This window comes from Arctopsyche grandis, chromosome 7, assembly GCF_051622035.1.
Source record: "Arctopsyche grandis isolate Sample6627 chromosome 7, ASM5162203v2, whole genome shotgun sequence".
Classification (NCBI taxonomy): Eukaryota; Metazoa; Arthropoda; class Insecta; order Trichoptera; family Hydropsychidae; genus Arctopsyche; species Arctopsyche grandis.
Window position 1 is genome coordinate 16,400,795 of NC_135361.1, and position 16,089 is coordinate 16,416,883.

A 16,089-nucleotide genomic window follows, 5' to 3' on the forward strand; every position below is an offset into this window, starting at 1 on the left:
TGTATTGTTTAAAAAACAAAATTATATATTAACATTTTACGTTGTTTTGTTTAATTCTAGGCGATGTTATATCGGGTGATTCCAATGGAAATATTATTGTATGGGGTAGGGGTACAAATACCATTATTAAATTCATCAGAGGCGTCCACGAAGGCAGTATTTTCTCAATCTGCATCTTGAAAGATGGATCTGCTCTATCTGGTGGAGGAAAAGATGGTAGATTGATTCAATTAGATGGTGACTTAGCTCCTACCGGAATCGAATGCGCAGTATGTTTTATAATCCAAACATTATTCTTTTGTATTAAATTTTTACTTTATCTACATATGTACGTAATAACAATAGATGAAGTTTTGTGATCATGCGAAAATTCAAACTCGAGATTTTGACTGATTCAAACTCAGAATGGATCACTGATCACGTTTTCATGATCTAGAAAAAATTTGTGTGTGTCTGTATTTTTTGGGAATTTTTTGAACACCGTTAGTCCTATCGAACTGAAACTTTTTCGACCCCTTAAACATGTGTGCTCTTTACGATACATTTCAATTATAATCTTTGTATCAATGTGATGAAAATAATAAAAAAATCGTTAAATTTAATAAACCGGAAGTGGGATTTTTTCCTCTTAGAAAAGTTAAAAATGTTGTTACTACACGATTTTTTCCACACCCTTGAACATATCAAGCTGAAAATTTAAATTTGTATTCTTTATGTTAAATTAACTTAGTGTTGATAAGGTTTTAGTCAGAATTCATAAGCCGGAAGTAGTATTTTTTTTTTAAAACAATATTTAATTATTTTATTTTGACCCTTTAAATTATTTTTATTTTCTTGATATTTAATGTATATAATATTTATAGTAATTTTAAGTAATAAAAAAAAATTTGAACAAAATCCGATAACCGGAAGTAAAACTTTTGTCTTGTGAAAGTTTCCCCTTCGTTTGGACTCAATTTGAATTTTAATTGCTCTCATAGCCGGTATGTGTGAACGTGTATGTATGTTTAATTATCGAATTTTGTTTTATAACCTACTTATATTCCTCAAATAGATAGATCAAGTCGTGGGTTGGTCGCATCTGAATTTTTTAATCAGGTCTTATTTATTTTTTTAGATTGAAGGACATTTTGGTGGAGTGCGGGTTTTAGCCGAAGGACGTGGCTCACAAGTACTTGTTGGCACTACTAAAAATTGTATCCTCCAAGGAGATTTCTCACTTACTTTTTCGCCAGTAGTTTTAGGTGTGAAAATTTATAAGTAAAATTGAAGAATTATACCTATGCATATTAGAGACAATTTTGTAATCAAAAATTAATGTAATCAAACAGGTCATTTGGACGAGCTTTGGGGACTAGCGTGTCATCCGAATTTAGCTCAATTTGTCACTGCAGGCTGGGACTGTTTGTTGCAAATGTGGGACGCTCTCTCTCATTCGACCGTATGGAGCAAAGATATTGGGGTAAGCATTTGTGGAATTAAAATTTTCGACCGTTTTAATCAACGCGTTTTAAATGAAATTAAAGTGAGCGTTTTTTATATACTTCATTGATACATATTTGTATGAAATTACAGGATAGAGCTCAAAGCTGTGCATTTTCTCGAGACGGCTCTGCTGTAGTTGTTGGATGTTTGACCGGTAAATGGATGGTGTTTGATTCCGTAACTAGGGAATTAGTGGCACAAAATACAGACGGGTAAATATTTTTTTTATAATATATACATTCTTATTTTGATAATTTAACATATTATGTATTTTTTTTTTATATAAAATTAGAGCTGAACCTATACAATGCATTAAATTTTCTCCTGATGGCCGCCTAGTCGCTTTTGGTTCACGCGATAACTTCATTTATATATATCAAGTTGACGAAGATTGCAGAAAATACAGCCGTCTTGGCAAATGCTTGGTAAGATTGTTGGATCAAAATATTTTTATTAAATATAGATTTCAACAATATGTGTGACTTTAAAAAATGAACGTTTTATATTCTGCTTCCGAAAAAAGGCAAGTGAACGGAAAAAGAAATCGGTAAAAATATAAATATGTACTATTTATAGCACATTCATTTATTGAATTGTATTCATTGGCACTGATTATATTTATTAGAAATTGATTTAACAAAAGTATAGTGCATGTTTTAATTTTCTTATAATGGCAATTATTGCAAATATATACATACGTATTTTATTATATGTACATATATTGCATATACATACATACAGTGGCGTAGTGAGGGTAAATGACGCCCGCGGCAAGCTACTTATATTTTCTATGCACCCGCCCCCCCTTGACTTCTCCTTTTGCCATATTTGTCGACTCATAGTATTTTCAAGCGAATAATAAGTATCTTAAATGCAACTTCCGCTTTCAAAATTTAGAAATACTGCATATTTAACAGACGGTATACAGAGAAGTCATAAGCTTTAATGTTTGGTTGGGGCTATTTGCAGGTACTATATCTGCGACAGGCGCAAAGCCTTCTGCGCATGCGCGTGAACTGTCACTGTCAGCGTGTTTACTGTTAAAATTTTGTTTTAAACCTCTTAAAATTTAGTTCGAACTCGTAAAGTGACGTAGTATGAACAATTGATTAAACATATAAGATTAAAATAAGGAACGATTGATTAAACAAGTCTAGCATACATTAAATGCAAGAAATCACGCGCATGCGCAGAAGGCTTTGCGCCTGTCGCAGATATAGTACCTGCAAATAGCCAATAATTCGCGGATATAGTACCTGCAAATAGCCACAATCTTAATGTTTTTCGCAAATTTTGTCGGCTAATAACATAAAATTTAAATTATTAATATTTTTTGATTTAAATTACTACAAAATATGACGCCCCAAAACTGATGCGCCCGGGGTATCAATAACCCATCCCCCACCCCCTTTTTACGCCATTGCATACATATTTATAGCTCTTCACCACAACAATGAAATGTTCTGGTGTTGCGGGTTATTTAATATGCATGAACAGAACTTGATTTTTTATGTAAATTTCAGGGTCATTCCAGTTACATTACACATGTAGATTGGTCTGCCGATGGACAGTATCTCAGAAGCAACTCCGGAGATTATGAATTACTTTATTGTAAGTTTTTTAATACTCTATTGTAATATAATAATTTTCATTATTTTATATTTGTATATTATGTTTTTAACTACATATATGAATGAAACATTTTCAGGGAACCCTACAACTTGTCGTCAAATAACAAATACCTCAAGCTTGAGAGACGTTGAATGGGATTCCAACACTTGCACTCTATCGTTCCAAACCATCGGAATTTGGCCTGAAAATGCTGATGGTACTGATATCAACTCATGCGAGTCATCTCACGATAATCGATTAGTGGCTACGGGTGACGATTTTGGGAAAGTCAAACTATTTTCGTATCCCACCACTCAGCCAAAGGTGAGATTCACATTAAATTTGTAATTAATGCTCTTCTAGAAGATTCTGACTAAAAATCAATATTCTTTTCAGTCGTTGTGTCACCAATATGGCGGTCATTCGAGTCATGTAACAAGTGTGAGCTTCCTTCATGATGACACGCGACTCGTCTCTACCGGTGGAATGGACACAAGCGTGATGCAATGGTCGCTGGAATAATTTAGCTTGCAGTTTAAAATTTTTAGATTTCTATGGCTTTATCACAATCATTTATAGTGAAATAAAAAAAAATAACTCAAATTACTAAGTTGACACTATGTGAGCACTTCTCTTGTATTATGTGTTAGGATTTTTCCTAAATTAGGCTGTGGTTGCCTTTTTTATTTAAATAATTTACATATTGCAAATTTATTCCAAGTTGATTTATAGAAAAGCTATTCAGTACACTTGTAAATATATTATAATTTTGAAAAAATTACATTTTCGTAACTTGTGCAGTTATTTTTCATATTATGTATTTGTAACGGGGCTTGGTTTGCATGGACATGTCCATGTCAATGAAGACAAAGCTTCACTGTAACATTTTCTTAATGAAACATTTTATTTTTATTAAGTGTTATTTTGTAATTATTTATTTTAGTCTGTTTGCTTATAATATTGCAATTTTATATTCAAACTTTTATTTCATTTCAACATTATCATGTGTGTAAAAAATTATTAATATTTGTTACTTTTCTGTCACTTTTAATACAAATGTTTTAAACGTAGACTGTAATACTAACTTCGTATTATTAGCCTATTTATATAATAATAGATTAATAGTGAATTTTACATCTTACGTTATCTCGAACACAACTATGTATGTATGTACTATCACAATTCCACTATTATGGAAGAATTTTAATCCAATTTTGTTTTTTACTTTTTTTTGTAGTGAATGTTTGGAAAATTTTGTACATAATTAATAATGAGATGAGATGCCTTGTAAAAATAAATAAGATTCAAAAGTGATTAAATATTGATGTAAATATTTGTCCGTCTTAAATTGTGCCTGTTAAGCATTCTAGGATTGATTTTTTTGTGTACGTTTGTTTACTACTTTTTAAACATTGAATAACGACTCAAAAAAACAAAGTTATTTTCTGTATTAGACGCAATATTCATTCCTTACAGTTTATACTGTTTAAATACACTGATTGTTCATTTGAAAAACATATTATATAAATATCCATATGGAACAAATAATTTTTGTTAATAAATACAATTAACTAATTAAACAGTTGTTTTAGTTGCATGTTTTTTGAACTCTTATTAAATCGTACATCACATTAAGATTTTCATTTTATCAATTTTATTATGCTAACCAATTTATAGGGGCGTAAGGGAATGAAATAACGAAATGTTGTTGTACATACGACTTTTAATAAGGAAGTAAAACAACGGAAAACCAACATGGCCGACTTGGTCCCAACTCACAGAATGGTTACTCAAACTCTCGACCATGTTGTAGAGCAGCTACAAATTTAATGAAGAATATACATATATATATATTTAGCGAAATACTAAAGTTGATCAACTTTCAAGAGAAAAAGAAAAACGCATGTCGAAATTGATACATACATATATAATATAGGATCAGGATGCGAGGAATTTTCAATGATGCACGCAGATTATATTTTTTCAATCTTTCCTACATATATACAATATGTAAGTGATTTCAAACTAGCAATGAAAGTATAATTTCACTGGAGCTTAATTGAATTCATATTCCGAATACTTTCCATTAAAGTACTTCTGATTCTTTCTTCTACCTTCAACAAAAGTTTTTCGATATCTTCTTCAGTGTATAAATGTTAAATTACATCAGAAGGCAAATTTGATGATGTTAGACCAACTTTTAGCTTTTTTTTTTAAATTAATGTTTATCTCGTAAAATAAGTATTTCACTATGTAAAACATTTTAGTATATACATATGTTTCGTACACATACAAACTCGACGACGAAAGATACCGAAAAAGTTGGTAAAACGAGTCTAGAGAAATTTCAAGTTGGTGGAACGAGGTAGACCCATGTTTTCAATGTCCTGAATTGTATGATATGCTTTTACCGATTGAGTTAGTGAAAGCATATTTTCATTAGGGAATACAGATTCAATGTATATATCACAGTTAAATTATAACAGCATTGAAAATATATTTACACTTTCGTTTCAGTGAAATCACAATCAGTTACATTTTGTGAAATAATAACCATTTACATGTTAGGGTTGGTATTATTTAAAGGTTAGGTTAGGTTAGGTTAAGTTGGGTTGGTTTTATTCAGTTAAGATTAGGTTATTAGGATTGGTAAAACGTTGTAAATTCATTGTTTGATACATTTTAACTTCTTGAATTGGTGAAAATATATTTTCATTTGAAATATGCTATCGCTGTAACATATTTCCTTTTTTTTACATTTTATACCAGGAAGGCCTTACAGGTAAACCCCAATGCGTCTTCCTGGCCAATTACAAACAAGCAGCATTTTTATTACACAAGCCAATGAATTACAAGACACTGAAAACTCGTAATTAAGGAGACATCTATGAATTGTACATTAATCATACTCAAATAGTGGTGACATAGTAGGAAGGTTTTTAGTCAATTTAATCGGGAACCGTTTCTACAATGAAATCAGAGAAATTGGCAAAGTCTGATAGGAAACGATCGACCTGGAGTCACAAATATCCAGGTCTGACCAGCAGCACTACAGATATACTCAGAAAAATTCTTTTCAATCGAGGTCAGCTCATGGGATCGAACCTGACGCCTCTCGGTGATAGGCAGAAGCTTAACGACCGAGCTATGCTGCTGGCTAAATATACAAATTCATCTAAACTATATTTGTACGTTCACTTTTCAACATCTTTCTTGAAATACAAATCACTGGTTAAAAAAAACGTCATATATACCAGTAGTCTTAGCCTCGGATATTCAATAATACGATATTGTAAATGAATCTAAGAAAAACCTTGTAAAAATAATAACACTATGAATCATGAAGACTTCTTTTATTACATGAAAACAGATTTGATTTTTTGCAAATTATTTTTGAGTATGAAAACATAATCAGGTGTACAAAAATTATCAAATTAAAGCTGACTCACACTACGAAATTAACATTATAAAACCTAATTAATACACTTATGTACAATCATCAGCAACATATTAACAACCTGGTAACATGCCAATATCTTTACACATCGATGATTGAATATGTGTATCAACCAAATGATATAAATGCAAAACAAAACCATTATTACAATAACACATTCGATTTGTTCAATAAAATAAATACATATTCCATCCTCTTAATTACAACTATAGCAACACTTTTGAATGAATCATTTGAACTTACTCAAAAAATATTGATAAAAAAATGCGAAGACTAGACAGTTGAAGGAATACTAAAAAGTTATACATATATTACAACATTATCCACCTGAATTTATTGAACAATATTATCAACGGGATTGAGTCCCTAAATATTTAATAAATCAACAATTGGATATGTTTAGTACAATTTACAATTGAAGGATAAGTGAAATACATATACATAAATAGTTATGTATATAATGATAATTAAATGTTTTCTGAAAGTATTATATTTTTTATGAGATTAGGAAGAATCAATCAAAAACAATTTACTCCACTTCAAGTCGATGTGATGTAGAAAAATTAAAATTGAAGCAAGTTATTTGTATTTGTGTGCCGGATGACACTAAAATGACCTTGTATACAATACGAAACCTGTTCCGAGTCCCTTATTTGCTTCTAAAGACTAAATAACATTTGCAAATTGAAATGCATCTACATAAATGGATTAAGTCTCATACATGTGTCAACAAGTATTATTAGTTTTATAAAAGAATATCTTTTAAATGTTTCAACAAAACAATAAAATTTCGTTTCTATAGAAGTAAATTTACTAATCGTTTCCAATGTGACGAGAACACAAACTACACGAGCTGTTCGGTGCTATTGGCAGACATTTCTAATAATCTCCAGGCGGCTTTGGGATTTAGCTCCGATGGATCTCTACACAACACCCATACGTACGAAACTCTCATAACTTTATTGGGATCACCTTCGATTACGTTATGTTTTGAGTCCCGGAGAGACACGATCTGTTGAGATTGGAATGTTATCACTAGAACAGGACCTTGATCCATAACTTTTCCGAGTAACAAGTCCACGTTTTCTATATCCAATATTTTCGAATCCAAGTAGTAACCTAATTGTCGCGCGCGCTGCAAAGGAGTAGCTATCACGCTGTAGGCACTTTCATAGCACCAATCTCGCAGAATCTCCAAATCTCCGTGGACCATTGCCTCCAAAATATTTGGTATAATGTCGTTTTCACAATCTTTTAAGAACTGCTTTTGCTGGAAATTCGGATCCACTTTGCAAATTTCTGTCATTGTTGAAGAAAGTTCTGTTTTTTGGAACAATCCACCAAAGAGATCTCCCACTTTTTCCGTGAGCAATCGAGATGCCTGAATCACGGGATTTTCTGACTCTTCATACTTTATTTTCCAATCCAAAACCTAAAAAATACATTCATACATATACAACTGAAATATCTTTCAATATTTTATTCATTCAATTAAAATAATGCGAGACTACCTTATTTACATATTGATTATTATCTTTAAAATTTTGCCATTGTTGATAAAACTTAGAATCTTTATGTAATTCAACACCAGTGGCTTCCGTATTAGGTTGTACGATTCTTTCATCCATTACCGTATCGGTGTCTATACGTTTACGAAGTTGTACAGGAGATATATACACTCGTCCTTCAATACCTTGAGTATTAATTTCGCTTTTGACTGCTGCAGTTGCCTTAGAAAAATATAAAAAAAAAACACTCAATGAACATATCGTTAACAAGCAACAACTATTTAAACATGACTTTCAAATAATCAAATAGATTAATGTGAAAATAATATCTTATAACCTGTGATATTGTTCTGAAAGCCTCGGTTCTACCTAATTTTTGTCCCGTTTCTGATATGGTATCAGTAACGCCTTTAGCAGATTTCCCTATACCTTCACCTATTTGACCTATAAGTTGATAAATATAAAATTAATATAAAATCAAACATTGTCAAGTGATCGGTGTATAAATAATATTGACCGGCTTTTTTCGCTATATCTGATTTTCCTGCTTCTTCGATTGCTTCTTGAACTTTATCTTTGATGCCCTCAAACTTTCCACGAAGAACTTCACTGCTTTTTGTTGCTTCTTCTTCTACTGTATGAAATTTCTCCCTCGCAGCTTTTAAAGCATCCGATTTCTCTAACTTATTAGCTTCTTGTCGAAATTTCTGCAAGTTCTCTTTCATGTCTTTATTCTTGGCCATATCTTGCTTGACATTATCGATGAATTGTGAAAAAAAGCCTGGACGTCTCGTAGAATATTGTGTTGTCTAAAATAGAAAATATTTTGCATCCATACAATTCAACATTGTGCAATTTCTATGAACTATTATATTTGTCATCATGCACGTGTATTTATAAATTGGTTAAATTTCATTATTTTGAAAACATTCTTTTACATTGCATACTAGATATGTTTCATATAAAAATTTTAAGCTTACTATTACTATCACCGACGTTCTCGGGGTGAAATTATTGTGATAATTTGATAACCTAGACACCAACTTTCCCGAACTTCTGACAACATTTTTACAGCGCAACTGAAACAATTAATTTAAATATAAAATATGAACATGAAATACGGTATCATAACCTATAAAATAAACGAAATGACGTAATCGGCTAGTCAAAGAACAACATCAGAAACATTGTCGTAATTGACACTACATTAAATGTAATAATATATTTACCATTTTGTGGGAGAGAAAGTGGAGATACTTAAATATTGACGATTAAATAGTCCTGTCAAAAAGCCATGCCAAAACCGGCAGCAAGTATTACCATATGAAAGAAACTTCATTTCAACTTTGGCCATAACGTGATATAAATTCAAAACTTTACACCCATCTGAAAAATAAAAATGCATTTAATCAAATCGAAATCATCAAAACCATGTTTTGTAAGCTCTAGATGCAAATATTTATACGTAGAATTTTTACTTTATTTCAAAATACTTGTGGAAATAGTTTTCATAAAATAGAAATTTGTTTTGAATAAAATTAAAAAATATATACATTTGCAAAAACATATATACTAGATATAAATTCAAAGTTATTGGTCTGTGTATATTTATTTCCATTTTAATTACAACTATTATAATTAGCTCATAAAATTGATTTATCAACAAGTATGCATGTGCAAACTATACTTTTTAATATTAACATGGGTAGATTATTCGAATGCGATGAAAGTAAATAATGTTCACATGGCAAACGAATTATTTCGTAAATTGCGCGCACGACAATTGTTGCCACAAAAATCGCGAATACGGAATATGTGGCACTCAAATTCTCGTTAGTACAATATTTTATGATTGATGGAGTTTTTAGGTGCCAGATTTTCCGTGATCGAGATTTTAATGACGTGCGCGAGATTGCTTTTTGTGGAATAATCACCGAACCCTTTCACATCATCTTAATTTGACATATTTAGCGAGAAGTAAATCTTGTGCGCCTCCAATATTTGTTCCTATAGTCATTATTATTATTTTTTTACATATATATATATATATATATACCAGGAAGCCTAACAGGAAAACCCCAATGCGCCTTCCTGGCCAATTAAAAACAATGCAGCATTTTTATTACACAAATCGTTTCAACAATGAAATTAGAAAAATTGCCAAACTCTGATATGAAACGATCGACCTGGAGTCACAAATATTCAAGTCTGACAGCATTCAAGCAAATATGACAACTATCCAAGCACTACAGATATACTATATAGCTCATAGGATCGAACCCGGTGCCTCTCGGTGCTAGGCAGAAGCTTAACGACCGAGCTATGCTGCTGGCTAATATGTATTCCACCAAATTTTTATACTTGCTGAATAAAATCCTTACTATGCTCGTTTGTTCCTTAATTGCGAGTTGACAACAAAATAATTCATACATCAGTTAGTAGTAAACAGGAGCACCATTAAAGACACAATAAGCTCTCAATAATGTCACAATTTTATTATTATTTTTTTATGTAAATTTAACATTTCATTAAGAGGGCTGGACACCAGCGCCTTGTCCATACAAACGTATTATACTTCTCCCTTCCTCAATTATGGCACTAGAGAAATTATTTTTTAATATGCTATGGATATCCAACATTGGGATGCATCTATCGTTTTATTTTTTTGATTAGTTATTTTTTATAGAAGCTAGGAGCCGCCAAACATCTATAAAATCGCCTCTTTTTTACACCCACGAAAAGAGTCCAGCGTGCTTATTTAACGGTCGATTAAAAAAAAATACGCGCACAGTTGCATAGAAAATATCTTTCTCAAACCGATGATGAATTTTTTTTAAAAATTGGTCCAGTTTCGGAGGAGAAAATTGGAGAATATGAAACCTCGATTTTTTCGATTAAAAATACGTATTATCTGGTCGAAGCGCAACTGTCGCATTCACTCAATATATACATTCACTCAATATATGTATATATCGGTTCGGTGATTACTGGTCACAAATTACTCGTCACAAAGTCACTAAAATCTATATAACGGAACATCTGGCAGCCGAAAAGTCCATCATACTAACGATAACTATCATAGTAACGAGAACTTGAGTGCCAAATATTGTGTATTCGCGATTTTCATGGCAAAAATTGTCTTTGTGACCACCCCAATGTGACGAATAGTCCAATTACCGTATATATCGAAGAAAGGAACGGCAACAAAATTAAGGTTTCGGGTGTACAGACCTCTTAAGTATGTGAATCTTTTTTGAATTCACAATTGATTTATTTTGTGAACAAACATAAAATTAATATCGATTTAAAAAGTCCAAATTGAACATACATATTGTTCAGTATAGTTACCTACGCATTAACGTATGAAAGAAGACATCTGAAAAGATCATTATCGACACCGGTCCATTTTGATTTATTCAACATACATATATACATATGTTCTATCTAGAATCCAATAAGTTTCGTACACAAACAAATCCGATGCAATTCAGCCGTAAGTTGATCCGCTTCGTCCATACTCTGTGAGAGTGCAACGGCAAAAGCTAATTAGCTTCAACGAACGAGAGGGTATCTCTCTCCAACACTTCCACCGAACCATTCACATCTCTTTCTAGCACAGGTGTGAGTGGTTCTACCTTTGCAAGCAGCCTGCAATGTCGGCAGTAGCGATCGGCGTTCCTATCGGTGAGCTCGCGTTTCGTACTCGTACTATCTATCGGAACTCGACGAGTTGATTAAAATTTAGTCTAGTGAGTTGTGTATCTCCGATGAGGTCGGCCGCCATGGATGAGGTGAGACATCCCTCTGTGTTCTTCCTTTCCTTATTTCCCAATTGTGAAAGACCTGCCGTTGCTGTTGCTCTACTTACAACCGTTCAGATAAACATCTCCGACCCGTTGTTACTCACCCAAACGAAAGATCCCACAACTGTGCGATACACTTCTGTCGTTACTACAAGTGGATCACGTTCGACTTCCGCTCTCTGATGCCAGCTTTGAAACTCCCCTTTCAATTCCAACAACTTTCATGAAAATTATCTATAACACAGTTATCAACTGGCAGCCTTTCAATCATGTGATCTGTAAGATAAAGTTCGGATTAATTCATAATGATTACAGACCTATATCATGATTCACACTGGTAATAAACCTTATATAAAGTCTTGTAGAAATGAGTTTATATTCTCTCTTTGAAAAATATTCAATGCCTCAATATATAAGATTTTTGGAATTATTAGTCAATAATACAGTTTCAAAACGTGTGTTTCGTATACATATACATTTAAAACTATCCCAATACGTCTTTGTGAAATAAAACATTGTAAACAACATTCGTTTCATTCGAGTAGACATGTATTCGTTTAAAATTATTTTCACGTTTTGAGATGTGTGTGAAATTTTTGTATAAAATCATGTTTTAACTTTACGCACCTTCTACATACTGTTACTCGACAATTAACATACTTACACAGCGTCCACATTTCTTCTTTTGCACATTCCTCAAGAGGTTACCTTTTTCGAATCAGTAATACATACATGCATAAAAAATGAAAATATTTTATTTTTGAATTTGGAATCAATATAGAAAATTCTTCATTTTATTATTTTTTTTTACTACCAATGAATTCTACCTACGCTTAATTGCAAATCCTCGGTTATAATTATCCAATCTATTTTTATACGGGTTTTAATTTATAATTCGTGTTTGTAAATAAAAATTGATTCGCCTGTAAATAAATCTACCCGCAATTCGCAAACGCGTTACATCGCAGTGTGAGTCAACAGTTGCGATTCGGGTGCAAAAAAAGTTGTACATAAAAGTAGGCGAGAGGTACCGGAACAAGAAAAGTTCGGAAAGGTTTCGTTCCACAGTAGAACTAACCGACAAATAAAGGTCACGATCGTTCCGGTCCACGCGCTGCCAAACTGTGCAGCGCGTGACCTTCTCACATATCGAACAATTGCGCTGCGAACTAAATTTTCGCACAGTGATTTTGGTCTTTCAACGTTTTCAAATTAGATAACACTATCGAGCTGGAATTTAATCGTCAAAATTGTAGTAAATAACCATGAGAATGTTATTAATCAGCCTATTTATACATTGTGGGCTGATTGTTGCGATAACCTTTCTCTTTGCCGCACCCTTATTATAATAGACACTAAACTTTCATAGCAACCGCCAATTTTCATAGGTCACAAACCTACATATACCTTTTGACCCATTCCATTTACTACTTTACTGCTCATTAAACTCGATCTGCATTTATATAGCACATATGTACATAAGTATAAGCAGTAAATTTCAATAGTATGTAGACAACTCTAATAAATTCTTGCGTAGGATCTGATTCGAGTTTTACTGTGTGTAGACCAGGCGTTTAACATTATTGCCTGCTATACTTGATTGACTTCTTGTGTCTATATGGGTCGATCTTTAGTGCTATTCGATTAAACATCTCGGGGTTTTTTTAAGGCTGTTCCTGTCTGTCATCTCTTGATATATCCCTGAAGTTTTGTTTTTTAAACTCGATTCATCTTAGTATACTTTTTTGCGACTACGATTACTTTGCACATTTTTTTAAGTCCGCGAACAACATCTCAAGTTCAACTTACGTATATTTTTTTGCGTTAATAGCTTCAATTGAAACATTCCCCGAAGCGATCGCCCACTTATTCCACTGGCATAACCGTAATTCCAATATTAATACATATGTATATTGACGTTGGTTGTTTTGCTCTTTCTTTTTTCAGACGAACGCTAGGGACGATCCTTTGACTAGAATCCAAAGAGAAATCATCGAAGTTACCGAGCGGGAGAACGAATTTAGGAAAGGTCATCCCACTTACACGAGAAAGGTGTCAGAATCAGACCTGGAACTAGGACAAACTTTGACCAACGGTCACTCGAACGGTCTGACCAATGGCTCCAATACCATGATCCGAGCCTTGTCCACGTCTCAGTTGACCTCCTCAACAAAGCCAGTCAACGGCTTTTCAAGAAAGTTCACCCCCAACAACACAGGTCAAAAGGGCATGATGCAAAGGTTCATAGCATCGAGAGGACGTCTAAATATGCCAACCTTGAACACTTCCATATCACCACCTACAAAACAATCGTTCATAGCCCCACCAACTTTGAATCCAATAGCCGTATCCAAACTACCGGAAGGTAAACTAGTAAGGAAAGGATTCGTTCCTGTCGAAGAAAAAATTCAGAAGGAATTGAAAGACTTGAAGGATCGCGAGCAAGAATTAAAGAAGTTGAGGAAGAAGAGCTCCTCGTACCAGTTGGACTTTTCATCATTGGAAGACAGTGACAAGGAAGACGACATCGAATCAGAGGAAGACATACCGCTGCCTGGAAAGTTGCGTGTCGCTAAATCGATAGGAGAATTGTACGAAGCCTTTGGAGATAGTTACAGTCCATCACCACCCAACGCATCGGGACCTGATTCTTACGGGTCAATGAAACCTGCCAAGTCCTTGGCACAGCTTTGCGAACTGGGACCCGATGAAGAAGGAATGGCACCAAGTTCAACCAAACTCATAGCAAAATGGGAATCGCTCATACAACAGAAACAAGAGTCGGGTGCGGCCTAACCCCTCGTCAATGTTAGGATACATTATTCCAAAGCTTTACGATAGATTTAAATAGAATATTGTAGGTACAATTATCAAATTGGGAGGATTATACATTGAACGTTCAGAAAATTTCCAAGAAAATCGTTTCGAAGTCAACTTGCCTTCTGAACTTTCATTGTACACATCCTACCGTATTCCCATATTAAAAGTACCGATTATCATCCTATACCTAGGTGTTATGTGTGTAGTGAGAAAAACTTGAACCATGTGTAATACTATAGTGAAGTGATAAAAAAGTATCATAGTATACAATACATAATCAAGAGTACTCGAAAATTTATTAAAAAAAAAAAAACATTTATTTTTAAATTGTTGCTTAATTGATTGTTTCCCTTTTAAATTATTGTAAATTGTGGTAATTGTTTTATAGTCATTATTTATCTAATATCTAATAATAATTATAATCACATCTTAGCTATTTATTATTGTATTTGAAATTAATACATTCAATCTGCATTTTCGATGTGTTGATTAAAATTTTATTTAGACATTTTATTATAATTAATACATTTTTGCTGTTGTTTGTCTTCTTCACAATTGGATAATCACCGTAATAGTTTATTGTTGTCGTCGTGTGAACAGCTCATTGCTCTATTATTAATAAATTAAAACTGTTTTTGGTCTTGTAAACGAAAATGAACAATATAAATTTAAAGTAATTTATTATAAAGAAAATCTATTATGTATATTATATGAATATATATATGTAATTTTTACGTAGTCCAAAACGTGCCTTGCAATTTAAAATGTTTGAGATTGTTATTATTACAGAGAGATTGTTGATATAAATTATATTTCACATAAATATTATAATTCTATAATACAAACGGTAAGGATTTGGTCTATTGAACCTTTGATCCGTTATTCCTACCCTACATATGTACCTTCTGTCGTTTTTACTTCCAATTCCCAATTCCTTCCCCAACTATTTAACCCTACTCATCAAAGCACCAATCCAAGCCTTCAAAAATGTAAATTATTTTTATAACATGCAAACAACATTTTAAGTTTGTTCGATAATATGTACCAAGAGAGTATTGTAGAATGTTCATTGTATGTAATATTTCGTTTTATCTGAAAACGTTCAAGGTGCGTCAAATTTATCATTGAGATTATCCTGACATGTGATTATAATAATAATGAATGCCTTTACATTCCATAAATTTTATATTTTTTATTTAAATGTCACTCTATTTTTATATTAGAATCCATGTTATATTTTTTTAGAATTAATAAAGCTTGTACATTGTTAATGAAATCATTTGTTTCACTCTGCATACACAAGCAGTGCCTTTTTCATGTTTCAATTTTTATATTCCGATAACGAGTGGACCAGATAACATTCTTCGCTCCTATGTTTATGAAACAATTACACAAGTTTATGATC

The 16,089-nt window shown here is 32.6% G+C and overlaps 3 protein-coding genes across 6 annotated transcripts in view; 2 read left to right on the forward strand and 1 right to left on the reverse strand.

The window, feature by feature from the left end:
- Positions 1 to 4,729, forward strand: part of LOC143914592 (echinoderm microtubule-associated protein-like 2) — a 70,239-nt gene extending 65,510 nt beyond the window's left edge. For all 3 annotated transcript variants that reach the window (XM_077434858.1, XM_077434859.1, XM_077434860.1), the window contains 8 exons: positions 61 to 269; positions 1,118 to 1,244; positions 1,332 to 1,462; positions 1,576 to 1,697; positions 1,778 to 1,910; positions 3,009 to 3,096; positions 3,194 to 3,420; positions 3,493 to 4,729. In XM_077434858.1, coding sequence (XP_077290984.1) covers positions 61 to 269; positions 1,118 to 1,244; positions 1,332 to 1,462; positions 1,576 to 1,697; positions 1,778 to 1,910; positions 3,009 to 3,096; positions 3,194 to 3,420; positions 3,493 to 3,618 — 1,163 coding nt within the window. In that variant the 3' untranslated portion in view covers positions 3,619 to 4,729. The remainder of the gene's footprint in view (positions 1 to 60; positions 270 to 1,117; positions 1,245 to 1,331; positions 1,463 to 1,575; positions 1,698 to 1,777; positions 1,911 to 3,008; positions 3,097 to 3,193; positions 3,421 to 3,492) is intronic.
- Positions 4,730 to 4,806: 77 nt separating this feature from the next.
- On the reverse strand, positions 4,807 to 9,409 carry LOC143914594 (mitochondrial import inner membrane translocase subunit TIM44). 2 transcript variants are annotated; one of them, XM_077434865.1, is made up of 6 exons: positions 9,291 to 9,409; positions 9,042 to 9,140; positions 8,579 to 8,870; positions 8,399 to 8,505; positions 8,065 to 8,283; positions 4,807 to 7,985 (listed from the first exon to the last, which is right to left on the reverse strand). In XM_077434865.1, exons 1-6 carry the CDS (start codon positions 9,291 to 9,293, stop codon positions 7,398 to 7,400), a joined length of 1,308 nt encoding a protein of 435 aa, XP_077290991.1. In that variant the 5' UTR covers positions 9,294 to 9,409; the 3' UTR covers positions 4,807 to 7,397. The 2 variants fall into 2 exon arrangements, with proteins under 2 accessions (XP_077290991.1, XP_077290992.1); XM_077434866.1 differs by having other exon boundaries at positions 8,399 to 8,496; positions 9,291 to 9,390.
- Positions 9,410 to 11,634: 2,225 nt separating this feature from the next.
- Positions 11,635 to 15,656, forward strand: mdu (mitotic spindle positioning protein meduse). The gene is made up of 2 exons (XM_077434876.1): positions 11,635 to 11,852; positions 13,812 to 15,656. The coding sequence occupies exons 1-2, from the start codon at positions 11,829 to 11,831 to the stop codon at positions 14,658 to 14,660; spliced, it is 873 nt and encodes a 290-aa protein (XP_077291002.1). The 5' UTR covers positions 11,635 to 11,828; the 3' UTR covers positions 14,661 to 15,656.
- Positions 15,657 to 16,089: the final 433 nt, after the last annotated feature.

Coding starts and splice junctions, on each gene's coding strand:
- mdu (XM_077434876.1), top strand. CDS start 11,829: ATGAGGTCGGCCGCCATGGATGAG. Junction 11,853..13,811: donor GGTCGGCCGCCATGGATGAG/GTGAGACATCCC, acceptor TTCTTTTTTCAG/ACGAACGCTAGGGACGATCC.
- LOC143914594 (XM_077434865.1), bottom strand. Junction 8,871..9,041: donor GAACGTCGGTGATAGTAATA/GTAAGCTTAAAA, acceptor TTTCTATTTTAG/ACAACACAATATTCTACGAG. Junction 7,986..8,064: donor ATAATCAATATGTAAATAAG/GTAGTCTCGCAT, acceptor TGTATTTTTTAG/GTTTTGGATTGGAAAATAAA.